We start from the raw sequence: 18478 nt of genomic DNA on the forward strand, positions 1-18478 counted from the left end.
CCTAACTTTCTGCCGCCCCCTGCTACGCTTGTCTTCTCTTGGAATCCACTCCGTTACCCTTAAATCTTGCCTTCGCATTACATGCCCTGCCCGAGCCCACTTCTTCCTCTTGATTTCGACTAGGATGTCATTAACCAGCGTCTGTTCTCTCCCCCAGTCCTCCCGCTTCCGATCTCTTAACGTTACACTATAATTTTTGTTTCCATAGCTCGCTGCATTGTCCCTAACTTAAGCTGAGCCCCTCTCCCCTATACGTGCGCTAGCACCTAGAGTGGCCATTCCCCGGTTTTGGGCGTTGTGTGTCTGTTCGTCTGTGTGTTTGTCTGAGGCCGGTTTAGAGGCAGGCTACTCACCTGCCCACCGGGTGATGGGCAACCTGTCGACCGTGTCAAGCGGCAGCCTATTTAATCGTGACAGGCTGACCGCGGAGAGCAACCTGGGTCGCAGCGCAACCCAAGCAACCCAAGTTCCATCGATGCCACCACCTTCCATAGCACCTGCATGTGCCACTGCATCACTGCTCGCCTGCCTACCGGGTGGCTTACTTGCCAGGATGTAGCCTGTGGTAACCAGGCGAGAACCTGGGGCACTAATTATGCTGCACCGCCCCTAAGCGCACCGAGCTAAGAGGAATGAGCAGCAGCGGTTAGGAGGTCAACGTGATTCGGATGATGCTTGAACAGTAGCTAAACAGAAAGGGTGATAATTAGGTGGTAGCGTAGTACCACCTAGTAGGCCGCAGCTCTAAGCCGCGATGAAGGTCACGCTTGCGCATATATACGCATTTGGCGCCTAATTACCCAAATCAACTAACTTTTTGTTTTCGTGTACCAGCATCCTATGTACATTTGATGCAAAATGTGCTGTGTGCAATGTTTCAAGAGAAAAATGAGCAAAAGTTGATTTTTGAAAGGAAGAGAACTAGCTGAATGGTTAAGGAATGCGAAAACATGTCGCACAATTTATTTGGTATTAAATTGTGTGAAATTACATGCAGATAATTACATTTTAATGTAAACAGAAAAAAAAACAGGGAAATGAATATGCTTCCATGTATGCGCAAACTTATCATAACTATTCACAGTGTAAAAAGCATGGCACGCTTGTGTGCGTACCTATTTTATGACCGGATACGCATGCGAGCCGGTGTGTATGCATATATATTCACGTATTTACACAATCACAAGGAAAACATGGATGTGGCGCACCTTGAACTATTTTGTACGAATATTTAGAAATGTTTGTCGATGCAGTCAATGTACGTATATATGCTTCAAGTGAAGCACTGCTCCTTGGTTTGCGGTATAGACAAACAAAATTTTTAACATTCAAAGCGCATTGTCGTGCTTGTTGGTCAACACTGGTTCTTCAGCGCTTTGTTGAGCAGTGATAAACTTAGTTATAGAGTCACTGCATACTCCTCGAAGGTGTGAGTGAGCAGGATGACAACGTGAAATGAATGACAGAATGGTCACTCAAGCCCGGCAGAAGAGTTATGGACGAAACTGAGTCAGGCGAAGTTGTTAATATCAGGTCTAGTACGTTAGCACACGAACCCTTAATGCGCGTAGGTTCTTTAACGAGCTGGCGAAGGTTAAAGGTTGAACAGATGTCGATGAAGGCCAAGCACTCTGACGAACCTGAGGTCACTATGGGACAGGGATCGCTCCACAGGATGGCGGGATAGTTGAAGTCCCCCAGCAGAAAAACCGGTGCCTTCGGGAACCTGCTGACAACTTTGTTGAGGCAGTCATGCAGGTCCTCACAGAATGTTGACGCTGCGCTCGGTGCCCGGTAGCAAACGCAAAATATTGCGTCTTTGTCATTCAAGCTGATGCAAACGCAAAGAAATTCAAGGGGCGACGGAATAGAAACTTCGTAAGAATTGAGCTCATGAGAGACAGCGGTCAAGATGCCTCCGCCCGATCGTCCGCAGCGATCATGCCTGTAAAATGTGTAGTCCTTCTCACACGTAAATAGATCACAGTTATCTACTTTCTCGGACAACCAAGTTTCCGTTAGTATGACCACATCCGCGGAGCAGCTATCGATCAGTGATGACAAGGAGTCGCGCTTGTTGAGAACGCTTCTAATGTTGGTGAAAATGAATGAATAGCCACGCTTGTATGTCTGGTCAGCTTCAGAAATTGCGCAAGAAGTCTCGGAACGCGTGGGTAAGTCGCTCTTATCACCAGAGGCGAGCCCTTTCAGTGATTCTGCTTCACGCACGTTGTCAGTTTCAGCGCAATATATGAAGCACTTTCTGTTGATATACAGTTTGTTGTAAAGCAGGTTAAAAGGCTGGCCGCTGGCCTTGCCGAAATCAAAAAGCTTTTTTCGTGCCTGCCTTACAGCTTTGCAGAAATCTTCTTGCAAGCTGACACCTGCGCTTTTTAGCTTATACCTCTGAGACAGAATGTTGTCTCTGACTTTTGAAGAGGCAAACTTAACGACGATCAGACGGCACCTGTCGGCGACGAAAGGACCCAGTCTTTGTGCTCGCAGAATGTCGTGCTTCGAAAACTCCATCGGTAAGTGGTCTAACAGAAGCGAAAGCACTTTTTGTTCAGTTTGAGTAGACGTTTCGCTCGAGCTATCCGCAACACCGTAAAAAATTAGATTGTCTCTGCGATGCCGGTCCTCATCGTCATAAAAATCGGACCTATGCTCAGTGCTCTGAGGAGTGACAGCGTCAGAAATGTTTCGGTGCGTTTCCGACGCATTGGGAAGCTCTTCGGCCACGTTTGTTTTCAGTTCAACAGCTGCCAACCTCGCACTGATGTCGGACACTCGATTCTCGAGGGTTTTTTGACAAGTTCTGATCTCTTTGAGGGAAGGCATCAACTCGGCATGACGCGACTCCATTGCGCTAGCCAGGGATTCTATGGCCGCCAATACCTCGGCGTTTGTCTTGCTGGCGTCTATTTTAGGAGGACCGGGGTTCAGTTCTACGTCGCCACACATGACAAGCAGCTTCCCCACGTGAACGCAGTCGGCAATAAACCGAATCATATTATGCAGAAGCGAACCGAACGGAGAGCCTATATTATTGCAGTAAAAGTTCACTGCGGTTAAAGTGAACCAGGTCATGAACTCTTTCTCTAGAGCCATTATTTTTGTTCACCTATGTAATCTTTAACGTAATCAGAGCGACTTTGTTGTAGCTATCATTTCGTTGAGGCAACTTTACCATTAACGGGATTTTACAAAGCCCATCGGGAGATTAAAACGCACTGGAAGAAGTGGTAAACAGGGCCAATCTGGACGACTTCTTCAAATTGCCGTGGTAATGCCTGCACCACTGTCGAGCTCTGTCATGGACATTTGCTTCCACGCGCGCTCGACTGCAGCTGACGTCCGGCGAGAATGTTATTGTCCGTCGTAGATTCCGCGGAGGGACGTCTCGGGATGGCTGCAAAATTTGCACAAGTGGTAGAAGCGCGAATGCAAGACTGCTGACTCCGGTGGCAAGGGTGTAGAAACAGCAGGTTCTCCGCGATGAAACCTCGGGCCGTGTCACGAGGGAAAGTGGCGCCACCTGGACCAGAATGCATACACAGAGAGACCTTAGGAGAGAAAGAGGACTGTTTAATGAAAAACAGAGATTTTAGCCTGCGCGAGTATTCGCTGGCATGCTACTCTGCGTAGGGGAGGAAATAGGGGAGTAAAAATGGAAGAAGGGTGGTAGAAAAGAGTGCGGTCATTGAACAGGGTTCCAACGCAATAGTTCACTGCATTATGGCTTCTTTGGATGAGACCGAAGTCAAGTTGTGTGCATGTACAGAGGGATGATCAAGTGTTCGGTCAACTTAGAGTTTGTCTAAAACACCAATAGCGTCTAAATAGGCAAATAAGAATATCACTGCACGTCGCTGCTGTCTGCAGCAGCCTAAAGAACACTAGCAGCGGATTCATCACTGTGAGCGTGTAATGAAGTGCGCCCTTATACTTCGAGTCCACCTGTTTTGATATCACTTTTCATTGTGAGGCAGCTGTCGAATATTATTATGGACATATTGGAGCGAGTAGCCTAACCTCTCAGTGCGTAGAAAAATCTTGCTTTTAGTGTTGGTTCTGCGCTCGAACATGGTAGTTAAGACTGTCACGAGAAAAGCAGTGTGGTGCGTTTCTGGCTTTAATTTTTAGGGAATTGTGCAATATTGTAAGGTACTGTTTTGACCATGTCGATAGCAATAATGTAATCGTCTGATATGTAAAAAAAATCTCGCTTTTAATGTTTGTCCTGCGCTCTCACCGAGCAGTTAAAACTGCCACTGAAAAGTAATGGGATGCGTTTTTGACAATAACGCGTATATACCAATATACTTGAAGCCGTTCAGAATAAAGCCGCGCTATTCATCTTATTATAGTAGTCGCGATTTCAAAGCGTTTCATCTTTGAAGGAAGAGCTCAACATGCCGCCACTCGCAATGCGCAGAAAATTTGCCACATTATCCTTTTTTCACGCTCTCTTTCACAGCAGTACATCATTTGCCCGGTCGCATATTTTACAGCCACCTCATATCTCACGTCGCAGCGATGTCTACAAAGTTAACCCCCTTCTTCGCTCGGACGGAAAAGTACAAGAATTCGCCTTTAACCTTGTCAATAAAAGAATGGAATGAGTTGCCCTCCAGTATTGCTACTATAACCCAGTTTTCCTTATTTCAGTCCGAATTGCTAACTTATCTGGAATCACAGCATTTGCTTTTTATATCACTTACTAGCAATCAGTGTGTTCTCTTTCTTTGTTATTTGTGCATTTTTTGTAACAGTGTTTACGTTGTCATGTTGTTTCTCAAACTGCCGCATTAACCACCTGAAGTGGTTTTTCCTCATTGGAAAATTGTGCTCTGATTTTAGTGCCCCCCTCCCCATCTAATGCCCCCAGTGGGCACTTAGAGTATATTAATGTTGTGTCCCCTTATTGCTTTTGTGTGTGTGCGCCCCCCGCATCCTCCTCCTAACGACCACGTGCCCCTCGTCGCACGCTGTCGCCAGATGCCCCCCCATGGTGCGCCCCCGCATCCTCCTCCTGTTTTGGGAAGCCACTCCCTCCCGTGGACGCTTCTCCGCTCCCTCCTTTCTTCGGGCGGCCAGTTCGGCTCCTGCCTCGGTCGACGCTGGTCGCACCCTCATCGGCTTTAAATAAACGAAGTCTTAAAGTACCGTGTGCGTCTTTCGCTGCATTCAACACAGCGACCGGACACGACAGTGGCGACGAGAAAGTGGATTCGACCCGCGCTACGCAACGCTATTGACAAGCCATGGCTACGCGAGGGTTTCCCAATCAGATACCAGAGTTCAACGGCTCATCGTGGTCATCGTGGGTTGGACGCCTTCAGTTCTACTTTGAAGCTAACAACATCACAGACCCAGCCTTGAAGAGGGTCAACCTGCTGACGCTGTGCGGGGAGCAGACCTACGATACTGTCTGCGCCCTTATTCAGCCAAGCACACCAGCGGCAGTGTCTTACGACGACATCGTAAAAGCGCTGCAAAAGCACTACGACCCAAGGCCATCCGAGGTCTACAGCCGGGCTCGCTTCCAACGACGAGATCAACTGGGAGGAGAAACTGTGAGCGCCTACGTAGCCGCGCTCAAGAAGCTCGCTGCCGACTGCAATTTTGGAACGCTGTCGACAACAGCTACCGGGCAGGAGGGAGACGCAGCTTCTTCTGCTAACACCACCATGCTTCCCTTGGACGTGATGTTACGCGACAGATTTGTGTGCGGACTGAGTGACGAGTCACTGCAGCAGCGCCTGTTCGCTGAGAAGGACCTCACATTCAGCAAAGCTTACGACATCGCCGTTCGAGCGGAGAGCGCCGGTCACCAGCAGAGAGGGATTCGCCGGAACACCGAGCCGGTACACCAGACAAAGCAACCAGGTGCGCAAGCCTTCTGTTGTTGTAAAATCGGTCAAAAACGCACAACGCTGCTGGCGCTGTGACGACCAACACAACCCCCAGGGATGTCGATTCCAGTCAGCCACGTGTAATTTTTGCCACAAGCGAGGGCATATCGAAAGAGCATGCATTACGAAACGGAGACTTGCCAAGATAAAGTCACCTTCCCAGCCTAATCACAGCGTCAACGCCTCAGAGAATACGCCGCTATCTGATCTCCATGGAACAACATCAGCAACACCATCTGTGTTGTACGACTTGAACACCATGAATCTCGGCACGCGACCGAAGATTTTTACAGAAGTAAGCGTACATCACCAGCTGATTAAGTTCGAGGTGGACTCCGGCGCAGCCTGTACTCTGATCAGTGAGGACACGTTCCGAACTTCATGGCCATCTGACGCACCCGCCCTGCAACAAGACGACACGCACCTGCGAACGTGGTCAGGACAGAATCTGCCACTATTGGGCTCTGCCAACGTGCAGGTTAACTACAACGGCCAGACCCATACGCTACCTCTGCTTGTTGTGAAGGGCACAGGATCAAGCCTTCTAGGGAGAAACTGGTTTTCTCCACTAGGCGTGATGATATGCGGCATACACCAGACGCCGAGCCAGAACATGGTTGAGCAACTGCAAGAGAAATATACGAAAGAGTATTCTCGGAAGAGATTCCAGGAAACGAAGGGCCCCCGGTCACACTGGAGTTGTTGGACAACGCGCAACCCAAATTTCTGAAGGCCAGGCCGGTGCCGTTTGCTCTCCGAGATTCAGTTGAAAAAGAGTTGGACAAACTGGAGCAGCAAGGTGTCATCGAGCCGACGCAGCATTCAGAATGGGCCACACCACTTGTCGTAGTTCGCAAGAAGAACGGAACCATACGCCTCTGCGGAGACTACCGGAGCACCGTCAATCTTGCGACTAAAGCGTCCTCTTACCCGCTACCGACACCTGAAGAAGTATTCAGTGTACTACGTGGCGCAAGAGTCTTCAGCACATTGGACCTCACCCAGGCGTATCAGCAGCTGAAGGTGAGCGAGTCAACTGCTGAATTATTGGCAATTAACACACTGAAAGGCTTGTACAAAGTCAAGCGACTGCCTTTTGGCGTAGCTGCAGCCCCGGCCATATTTCAAAAATTCATGGAGACAGTGCTTCAGGGCATCCCAGGAGTTTGTGTCTACCTTGACGATGTCATCATCAGTGGCACTTCCACTGAAGAGCATGCAGTGCGCCTAGAGCTCGTTCTCGAAAGGCTAGCAAACGCTAATTTGTGCATAAGCAAATCAAAGTGCTGTTTTTCGGTGCCAGAGGTGCAATTTCTGGGACACCGAATTGATGCGGAAGGCATTCACCCTACCGAGGACAAAGCGCGAGCGATCACAGAAGCACGAGCTCCAACAAACAAGCAGGAGCTACAGGCTTTTCTCGGACTCTTGACGTTCTACGACCGGTTCTTGGAACAAAGAACTACCGTGGCCAACGACTTATACCAACTCCTTCGGAAAGATGTGACATGGACATGGTCGCCACGCCATCAGCAGTCATTCGATGCCCTGAAAGACCTGATTCGAAGATGTACAGTCCTCCGCCACTACGACGAAAGGAAGCCTCTGCTTTTGGCTTGCGACGCATCACCGTACGGAGTCGGCGCGGTTCTATCGCAAACTGACGAGCAAGGAAGGGAAGCTCCCATCGCCTTCGCCTCACGTACGTTGTCGCAAGCAGAACGCAACTACGCGCAACTTGACAAAGAAGGGCTAGCCATCGTCTACGCGGCGACACATTTTCACCAGTACATTGCCGGCCGGAAGGTGACCTTTATAACCGATCACCGACCGCTATTGGGCATTCTGGGACCACAAAGGCCTATGCCACCAACTTTGTCTCCGCGAATGACACGTTGGTGCATCAAACTCTCAGCGTACGACTACGCTCTGGTCTACCGCAATGGGAGTAAACATCAAAACGCCGATGCGCTAAGCCGTCTGCCACTAGACGCAACTGTTGACGAACCATTTCCACCAGGAGACGTTCTGATGTTCGAAGCACTGCCAGAACCTCCGCTTACAGCAGGCACAGTTGCAGCATCTACGCAGAAGTGCGCAGCTCTCCGGCTAGTTTACACAGCTGTTCAACAAGGCAACGTGCATAAACTCAAAGGGGACAACTTCGACGCTTACCGCAGGCGAGCTACAGAGTTGAGCACCCATCGCGGCTGCATCATATTTGGGTCCCGAGTTGTGATGCCGAGAGAACTACGCGCACAAGCTATGTCTCTCATCCACGCCGGACATCGGGGCATCGTTGCAATGAAAAAGTATGCCAGAAGCTACATGTGGTGGCCTGGCATTGACAACGACATCGAAACAGTGGTGCGAGAATGCAAGCCTTGCCAGAGCAGCCGGAGCGCCCCGCCGAAAGCTCCTGTCCCAGAATGGGAAAAGCCAGACACACCATGGCACACACTGCACATTGATTTTGCAGGACCAATTGAGGGCTGCACTTTCCTTGTGGTCGTAGATGCCTACACAAAGTGGCTTGAGATAAGGCAAATGGGACAGACGACTTCGGCAGCAGTCATTGACAACCTCCGATCACTATTTGCAACGTTCGGCCTGCCGCGCAAGGTAGTGTCGGACAACGGAACACCGTTTGTGTCTGCGGAGATCCTCAAGTTTTATCGCGACAACGGGATCTCATCAGTTACATCGGCCCCCTACCACCCAGCGACAAACGGACAAGCCGAGCGCTACGTAGCCGAGCTAAAACGCGCCCTTGAAAGAGATCAGACAGGCTCGCTGCAGCGCCGCCTTGCGCGCTTTCTCTTCAAGCAGCACACGACGGTTCAGAGCACAACAGGCGAGACCCCCTCGAAAATGATGTTCGAGCGTGAAATGCGAACCCAGCTCACAGCCATCCTCCCCGAGCCAAAAGCAGAGACGTTCCGGGAAGAAAAAGCAATTCCGCGCTGCGGCACGCTTAATGAGGGGCAGCGCGTCCTCGCCCGACAGTTTCTGAAAAAGCCACGCTGGGAGGAAGCTACAATTGTCAGACGCATAGGCCTGCGCTCTTGGCTCGTCAACATACATGGCACAGTAGCACGCCGACATCTCAACCAGCTGCGTAGATTTACGACGCCGTCTGAGAGCTGTCCGCCAGCGGAGAGAACACGTGCACCATCTTCCCACATAGCCTGGCACCTCTTCCCGGAAGAAGAGACTTCGCCCAGGACAGACCTAGGAGACACAGCGAACAACAGCCAGCCTACAAGTGTTTCTCCCCCGAGCGCACAAAGCCAGCGCGCCTCCACGCGTGAGCGCCGACCCCCTGCACGATACCAGGCAACTTTCTAAGGGGGAAGGAAGTGTTGTGTCCCCTTATTGCTTTTGTGTGTGTGCGCCCCCCGCATCCTCCTCCTAACGACCACTCGCATCCTCCTCCTAACGACCACTCGCATCCTCCTCCTAACGACCACTCGCATCCTCCTCCTAACGACCACGTGCCCCTCGTCGCACGCTGTCGCCAGATGCCCCCCCATGGTGCGCCCCCGCATTCTCCTCCTGTTTTGGGAAGCCACTCCCTCCCGTGGACGCTTCTCCGCTCCCTCCTTTCTTCGGGCGGCCAGTTCGGCTCCTGCCTCGGTCGACGCTGGTCGCACCCTCATCGGCTTTAAATAAACGAAGTCTTAAAGTACCGTGTGCGTCTTTCGCTGCATTCAACACAGCGACCGGACACGACAATTAATAAATAAATAAATAAATAAATAAATAAATAAATACATAAATAAATAAATAAATAAATAAATAAATAAATAAATAAATAAATAAATAGCCTAAAAGCTAAACCGCCTCAAGGAGAGATATGCGGATATATTGAGCGCCATGGTGCAACCTTACAAGCTGAAAAAAATTGCCTTCTGTCGGAAAAATGTGCTTGTCAGAATTTCCGGGTATGTATTCAGTTTATTTCGCGGTGAAATCGCGCGCACAATTAACTTTTCGCAACTGAACTTCGAGAAAAAAACCCGGTGCTGCTGCTGTTACCGCACCTACCATTACAACTACTTCTAGTACTTCTAATAATTATATTATTAATAAGAAAATCTTCTCAGAGGTCACCTAATTACATTATATGCTAGCAACGCGATAACATTAGAAGCTGCTGATGCCTTTACATAGAGTTTTGCATCATTTTTTCATGGTTATGTGTGCGGACCCGTACACGTATGTCTACACACAACCAGACATCTGTTCGGGTCATCTAGCTCGTGGCAAGATGCTTCCGCGAAGGTGCCTACAGGGGCAACCCAGACGCAATGAATATACATCGAAACGTCTAGGTGTCGCTTCCAGTCTTATGACGCCGCTTCCGGTCCTGGGAATCACGTGACCCACAACGCATTTTTGTAGCTAGAGCTACATTGGCCGCGTTCTCGCCGTTTCGCTGTGGCCGGTGGCTGCACCGCGAGCTGAACCGTTGCCTAGCAACCGCCGCAGCTGGCAACGCCGCTCGCCGCGCCATCTGGCATGACGTCAGATGAGGAGCCGGTGAAACCGCGTTGCAACAGCAGAGGAGGAGCCGGCGTTGCATCATATGTATAGAAGGGGCAGCTCGGTGGGATTCGTCGGCAGATATGGAAAGTGAGTCGAAGAGTTCGAAAGAAGCCAGGCTTTGTCGTCGGAAAGAAACCAACAGGAGGCAGCCAGCCGAGGAGACGGAGGAAGAACGAACCACACGCCTTGAGAAGCATCGCAAGTACGAAGCGGCCAGGCGAGTGGATTCAGATGAGGATGGTTCGTCGTCTATTTCACCATGTTGTGCCAGGGCCGACGCCACTACTGCGTCGGAGCCATTGAGACGGCCGCTTGCTGCTTCACTGACCATTGGGCCGTGTTTGTGGCAATTGAAAAACATCGAGATGAAGACTTTGAAAATAAATGCGTTACACTTGAAAAATGTGTGGTCTTCAGTAACCGTAATTTAACGATAGGTAACAACAAAACCTAAACATTGAGACGTACCAAGCCAAACGATAAAGATGTAACCGTACAAATAACCAAGCTAAACAATAAGATTAGCCGTACCTCTCGCTAAGCACATCCAGGCATAACTGAGTTAAGCCACTGCCAATTTTTTTCTCTAAGGACGTTTCTATTACTATCGCATTAACAATAAAGTGCAGAATATGCACGGCCAATTTATAGTACCATTCAAGCGATCATATATATCACAAGGTATTGAAGTAATTTCGCAAAACGGAACGCAAGATTGAAAATTTGTCGTTCGTCTATATATGCATACACGTTAATGATCGACCTCCATGTGTCGCCACTCATGTGGTGACATTCATACCGAAATTGTGACGCAACAGTTTTTCGTACAGTGTTCCGGGTAGTGTCAGCATTTCTCGTTGCGTATAGCTGACATGTGCTAGTCAAGTTGGAGGCTAGCTTGCGACAGGGATTCGAACCAACGACATATGCAGCTTCAATTGCGAGCCTTCCGAGACTTTCGTATCAGAATTGTGACGCAACCGTTCGTCGTACAACGTTCCGGGTACTTTCACACGAGGGCGCGTGTGTGGGTGGTGTCATACTTCGAAAAAAAAAAGACTGATCTCCTGAAACAAACTCAGTTCGCCAACCGCAATGAAACGTCTACGTCTTGCATTCCAACACGTAAGCAGTCTTAACTCTCTGTGCCTATTTTTTTTTGCATTTTGTCCTCAAATAAGTCACTCATAACAATAAGTTTAAATTCCGGGATGTACTAAGTATAACTGCTCAGCAGCCGAGGGTATGTTGCGATTCATACTCTATTTTGTAAGGCAACCCGTGCACACCGTTCACTGCCGTCTAAAAGCAGGTGAAAGTATATTAAAAAATAAGACCTAAATTGCTTTTATGTTCCTTAACTGCTGTTCAGGAACGTTTTGCTTAGAAGATGACACTCCTCGATAAAATTCTACCGTGCACCATCCCTTTGAATGGTGCCCGTGGGGCCCATTTAAAGATATGAACCTATTGCTGGCGACAGGTTGCACACTGGTTGTTCTGGTTATACGAACTGTATCTGTGAGTTAAAACGAAAAAATATCGTAACACGTGTTTCTTGCAATTCATGAAGTATGTGGAGCCCCTAATAGCGCCCCCGATATTACTATCCCTAATCTTATGCCGGCATTTGTGACGCTTAGATAACTTTTCTTGCTGAATGTAAACTATGGCGCTTCCAGTTCAGTGTAGCGATTAGAGGAATTGATGGGTGGGGGTAATGTGGGAGGATATCAATATACTTAGCCAAAATGTTTTTAAACCTCAGCTCTTTTTTTCAGTTCAGTAATCCCGGATCTTTCTGGTGGGAAAGGGGAAAGTGTATAGAGTACGCAAGCGTAATTATTCAAGAAACACGAGAAATGTGTGCCTTTGTCGTCTAGTGTCTTAGAGTACGCAAGTGTAATTTTTCAAGAAACACGTAAAGTATGTGCCTTTCTCGTCTGGTGTCGTGGGCCATAGTAGGCAGCAATAATTCCGAAAGAGGAGCCCCAGGCAAACAAAATGGTGTTCAGAAGAATGGCCTGAGGGGCGAGTTGGTGCATGATGAAATGAACGGCGGCGCAACAAGGACACTAACAAGAAAGGGGACACCACATGCGCACACTACCAACTACCACTACCAACAGTTGGTAGTGTGCGCATGTTGTTTCCTCTTTCTTGTTAGTGTCCTTGTTGCGCCGCCGTTCATTTCAGAATGGTGTTCCTTCTCGAGCTCTGTCATCACAGTCCTTATTATCATCATCATCAACAACAGTCAGCCCATGTCTACCGCAGGACAAATAACATTCCCATCGCTCTCAAATTTCCCCTGATCTGCCCTATCCTCGCCTACATTCAGTTTCACAGTCTTATATCTCTCCATCAGTCTTTGCCTTTTCCAGCTTTATTTCCCTATCTCTGGAACACACTCTTTTACTTTAACAGACCATTGAATAGCTGCTCTCACCAAAAAAGGGGCCGCCAATGTTCATTTTTTCCATCCCATTTCCGCCGCAGCATTATTAACTCGAGCTTGTTCTCTATTTCACACTGCACCTTTTGCATCTCTTAACGTTATCTGTACAACAATGCAAGCATGAAATACGATGTCATAATAGAATTTGTTTAACCGGAGCTCTACGCAGGGTGTCAGCAGGACAACGCTTGCTCGGTCGGCGAGCTGAACACCGCAGCCTAAACAAAGCCGCTCGAAGCTTCCTGCTTAGTCCTTGTTAGACGATGCAGGGGCACGCTTCCTCGCCGACGGACTAGGCGTAAGCCGTGCACGCGGTCGCATTCATGGGGTAATGCGGCCGCTACAGTGTGTGTGACTGCGGACGATAACATGGAGACTATGTTCGAACAAGGCATGAACTCGAAAGAAAGAAAGGAACGAAGGAAGAAACGAAGAAAGAAAGAAAAAAAGAAGGAAAGAAAGGAAGAAGGAAAGAAAGACGGAAAGGAAGGAAGTGGGAAAGAAAGAAGGAAAGGAAGGAAGAAGGAAGAGGGTGAGCTCAGGGGCTAGTTCGTTATTCATAATAATTTTTTCAACCAGCGCTCGTGTGTGTCTTTCCTCGTCTTGTGTCCTTGTGTAGCATGCGCTGTTGAAAAAATTATTAAGAAAAGAAGGAAGGAAGGAAGAAAGAACGAAGAAAAGGGAAGAAAGGTAGAAAGAAAGAAAGTAAGAAAGAAAGAAAGGAAAAGAAAAAGAGAAAGGAAGAAGAAAAAGAAAGAAAGAAAGAAAGAGAGAAAGAAAGAAAGAAAGAAAGAGGGAGAGAAAGTATCATGCTACGATCGCAAATAATTTCGCGCGAAACTCACCAGTCAATTTCAGAACACGTGAACCGTTTGCTGGCCTTTACTTTTTTTCTGTATTTTCCCTGTGTTTTTCTTGTATTTTTCTGTACTTTTTTGGCTTCTGTAATTTTATAACCACTTGATACTTTTTTTTTTGGCGTTTGCAGTTGCAGTGTTTCTTTTATTGCCTATGTTTTCATCATGAGTGCGTTTACACAAAACAACTTGTAACCCCCTCCTTATGAATAAATGAAAAAAAGAGAGAGCGAGAGAAGGAAAGAAAGAAGAAGAAAGAAAGAAAGAAGGAAAGGAAGAAAGAAAGAGAGAAAGGAATAAAGAAAAAAGAAAAAAAGGAAGAAAGAAAGAAAGAAAGAAAGAAAGGAAGAAAGAAAGAAAGAAAGAAAGAAAGAAAGAAAGAAAGAAAGAAAGAAAGAAAGTGTCCGGTCGCTGTGTTGAATGCAGCGAAAGACGCACACGGTACTTTAAGACTTCGTTTATTTAAAGCCGATGAGGGTGCGACCAGCGTCGACCGAGGCAGGAGCCGAACTGGCCGCCCGAAGAAAGGAGGGAGCGGAGAAGCGTCCACGGGAGGGAGTGGCTTCCCAAAACAGGAGGAGGATGCGGGGGCGCACCATGGGGGGGGGCATCTGGCGACAGCGTGCGACGAGGGGCAAGTGGTCGTTAGGAGGAAGATGCGAGTGGTCGTTAGGAGGAGGATGCGGGGGCGCACACACACAAAAGCAATAAGGGGACACAACACTTCCTTCCCCCTTAGAAAGTTGCCTGGTATCGTGCAGGGGGTCGGCGCTCACGCGTGGAGGCGCGCTGGCTTTGTGCGCTCGGGGGAGAAACACTTGTAGGCTGGCTGTTGTTCGCTGTGTCTCCTAGGTCTGTCCTGGGCGAAGTCTCTTCTTCCGGGAAGAGGTGCCAGGCTATGTGGGAAGATGGTGCACGTGTTCTCTCCGCTGGCGGACAGCTCTCAGACGGCGTCGTAAATCTACGCAGCTGGTTGAGATGTCGGCGTGCTACTGTGCCATGTATGTTGACGAGCCAAGAGCGCAGGCCTATGCGTCTGACAATTGTAGCTTCCTCCCAGCGTGGCTTTTTCAGAAACTGTCGGGCGAGGACGCGCTGCCCCTCATTAAGCGTGCCGCAGCGCGGAATTGCTTTTTCTTCCCGGAACGTCTCTGCCTTTGGCTCGGGGAGGATGGCTGTGAGCTGGGTTCGCATTTCACGCTCGAACATCATTTTCGAGGGGGTCTCGCCTGTTGTGCTCTGAACCGTCGTGTGCTGCTTGAAGAGAAAGCGCGCAAGGCGGCGCTGCAGCGAGCCTGTCTGATCTCTTTCAAGGGCGCGTTTTAGCTCGGCTACGTAGCGCTCGGCTTGTCCGTTTGTCGCTGGGTGGTAGGGGGCCGATGTAACTGATGAGATCCCGTTGTCGCGATAAAACTTGAGGATCTCCGCAGACACAAACGGTGTTCCGTTGTCCGACACTACCTTGCGCGGCAGGCCGAACGTTGCAAATAGTGATCGGAGGTTGTCAATGACTGCTGCCGAAGTCGTCTGTCCCATTTGCCTTATCTCAAGCCACTTTGTGTAGGCATCTACGACCACAAGGAAAGTGCAGCCCTCAATTGGTCCTGCAAAATCAATGTGCAGTGTGTGCCATGGTGTGTCTGGCTTTTCCCATTCTGGGACAGGAGCTTTCGGCGGGGCGCTCCGGCTGCTCTGGCAAGGCTTGCATTCTCGCACCACTGTTTCGATGTCGTTGTCAATGCCAGGCCACCACATGTAGCTTCTGGCATACTTTTTCATTGCAACGATGCCCCGATGTCCGGCGTGGATGAGAGACATAGCTTGTGCGCGTAGTTCTCTCGGCATCACAACTCGGGACCCAAATATGATGCAGCCGCGATGGGTGCTCAACTCTGTAGCTCGCCTGCGGTAAGCGTCGAAGTTGTCCCCTTTGAGTTTATGCACGTTGCCTTGTTGAACAGCTGTGTAAACTAGCCGGAGAGCTGCGCACTTCTGCGTAGATGCTGCAACTGTGCCTGCTGTAAGCGGAGGTTCTGGCAGTGCTTCGAACATCAGAACGTCTCCTGGTGGAAATGGTTCGTCAACAGTTGCGTCTAGTGGCAGACGGCTTAGCGCATCGGCGTTTTGATGTTTACTCCCATTGCGGTAGACCAGAGCGTAGTCGTACGCTGAGAGTTTGATGCACCAACGTGTCATTCGCGGAGACAAAGTTGGTGGCATAGGCCTTTGTGGTCCCAGAATGCCCAATAGCGGTCGGTGATCGGTTATAAAGGTCACCTTCCGGCCGGCAATGTACTGGTGAAAATGTGTCGCCGCGTAGACGATGGCTAGCCCTTCTTTGTCAAGTTGCGCGTAGTTGCGTTCTGCTTGCGACAACGTACGTGAGGCGAAGGCGATGGGAGCTTCCCTTCCTTGCTCGTCAGTTTGCGATAGAACCGCGCCGACTCCGTACGGTGATGCGTCGCAAGCCAAAAACAGAGGCTTCCTTTCGTCGTAGTGGCGGAGGACTGTACATCTTCGAATCAGGTCTTTCAGGGCATCGAATGACTGCTGATGGCGTGGCGACCATGTCCATGTCACATCTTTCCGAAGGAGTTGGTATAAGTCGTTGGCCACGGTAGCTCTTTGTTCCAAGAACCGGTCGTAGAACGTCAAGAGTCCGAGAAAAGCCTGTAGCTCCTGCTTGTTTGTTGGAGCTCGTGCTTCTGTGATCGCTCGCACTTTGTCCTCGGTAGGGTGAATGCCTTCCGCATCAATTCGGTGTCCCAGAAATTGCACCTTTGGCACCGCAAAACAGCACTTCGATTTGCTTATGCACAAATTAGCGTTTGCTAGCCTTTCGAGAACGAGCTCTAGGCGCACTGCATGCTCTTCAGTGGAAGTGCCACTGATGATGACATCGTCAAGGTAGACACAAACTCCTGGGATGCCCTGAAGCACTGTCTCCATGAATTTTTGAAATATGGCCGGGGCTGCAGCTACGCCAAAAGGCAGTCGCTTGACTTTGTACAAGCCTTTCAGTGTGTTAATTGCCAATAATTCAGCAGTTGACTCGCTCACCTTCAGCTGCTGATACGCCTGGGTGAGGTCCAATGTGCTGAAGACTCTTGCGCCACGCAGTACACTGAATACTTCTTCAGGTGTCGGTAGCGGGTAAGAGGACGCTTTAGTCGCAAGATTGACGGTGCTCCGGTAGTCTCCGCAGAGGCGTATGGTTCCGTTCTTCTTGCGAACTACGACAAGTGGTGTGGCCCATTCTGAATGCTGCGTCGGCTCGATGACACCTTGCTGCTCCAGTTTGTCCAACTCTTTTTCAACTGAATCTCGGAGAGCAAACGGCACCGGCCTGGCCTTCAGAAATTTGGGTTGCGCGTTGTCCAACAACTCCAGTGTGACCGGGGGCCCTTCGTTTCCTGGAATCTCTTCCGAGAATACTCTTTCGTATTTCTCTTGCAGTTGCTCAACCATGTTCTGGCTCGGCGTCTGGTGTATGCCGCATATCATCACGCCTAGTGGAGAAAACCAGTTTCTCCCTAGAAGGCTTGATCCTGTGCCCTTCACAACAAGCAGAGGTAGCGTATGGGTCTGGCCGTTGTAGTTAACCTGCACGTTGGCAGAGCCCAATAGTGGCAGATTCTGTCCTGACCCCGTTCGCAGGTGCGTGTCGTCTTGTTGCAGGGCGGGTGCGTCAGATGGCCATGAAGTTCGGAACGTGTCCTCACTGATCAGAGTACAGGCTGCGCCGGAGTCCACCTCGAACTTAATCAGCTGGTGATGTACGCTTACTTCTGTAAAAATCTTCGGTCGCGTGCCGAGATTCATGGTGTTCAGGTCGTACAACACAGATGGTGTTGCTGATGTTGTTCCATGGAGATCAGATAGCGGCGTATTCTCTGAGGCGTTGACGCTGTGATTAGGCTGGGAAGGTGACTTTATCTTGGCAAGTCTCCGTTTCGTAATGCATGCTCTTTCGATATGCCCTCGCTTGTGGCAAAAATTACACGTGGCTGACTGGAATCGACATCCCTGGGGGTTGTGTTGGTCGTCACACCGCCAGCAGCGTTGTGCCTTTTTGACCGATTTTACAACAACAGAAGGCTTGCGCACCTGGTTGCTTGTCTGGTGTACCGGCTCGGTGTTCCGGCGAATCCCTCTCTGCTGGTGACCGGCGCTCTCCGCTCGAACGGCGATGTCGTAAGCTTTGCTGAATGTGAGGTCCTTCTCAGCGAACAGGCGCTGCTGCAGTGACTCGTCACTCAGTCCGCACACAAATCTGTCGCGTAACATCACGTCCAAGGGAAGCATGGTGGTGTTAGCAGAAGAAGCTGCGTCTCCCTCCTGCCCGGTAGCTGTTGTCGACAGCGTTCCAAAATTGCAGTCGGCAGCGAGCTTCTTGAGCGCGGCTACGTAGGCGCTCACAGTTTCTCCTCCCAGTTGATCTCGTCGTTGGAAGCGAGCCCGGCTGTAGACCTCGGATGGCCTTGGGTCGTAGTGCTTTTGCAGCGCTTTTACGATGTCGTCGTAAGACACTGCCGCTGGTGTGCTTGGCTGAATAAGGGCGCAGACAGTATCGTAGGTCTGCTCCCCGCACAGCGTCAGCAGGTTGGCCCTCTTCAAGGCTGGGTCTGTGATGTTGTTAGCTTCAAAGTAGAACTGAAGGCGTCCAACCCACGATGACCACGATGAGCCGTTGAACT

At 49.7% G+C, this 18478-nt stretch overlaps 1 protein-coding gene across 1 annotated transcript in view; it reads right to left on the reverse strand.

Annotated features, from left to right (window-relative positions):
- Positions 1-1407: 1407 nt before the first annotated feature.
- Positions 1408-18478, reverse strand: part of LOC149339157 (uncharacterized) — a 34219-nt gene continuing 17148 nt past the window's right edge. Inside the window, exon 2 of the mRNA XM_089547971.1 lies at positions 1408-3538. Within this exon, the coding sequence (XP_089404097.1) occupies positions 1408-3111 (1704 nt within the window). The 5' untranslated portion in view covers positions 3112-3538. The remainder of the gene's footprint in view (positions 3539-18478) is intronic.

This window comes from Amblyomma mixtum, chromosome 6, assembly GCF_055824585.1.
Source record: "Amblyomma mixtum isolate Tamu chromosome 6, ASM5582458v1, whole genome shotgun sequence".
NCBI classification, from domain to species: domain Eukaryota; kingdom Metazoa; phylum Arthropoda; class Arachnida; order Ixodida; family Ixodidae; genus Amblyomma; species Amblyomma mixtum.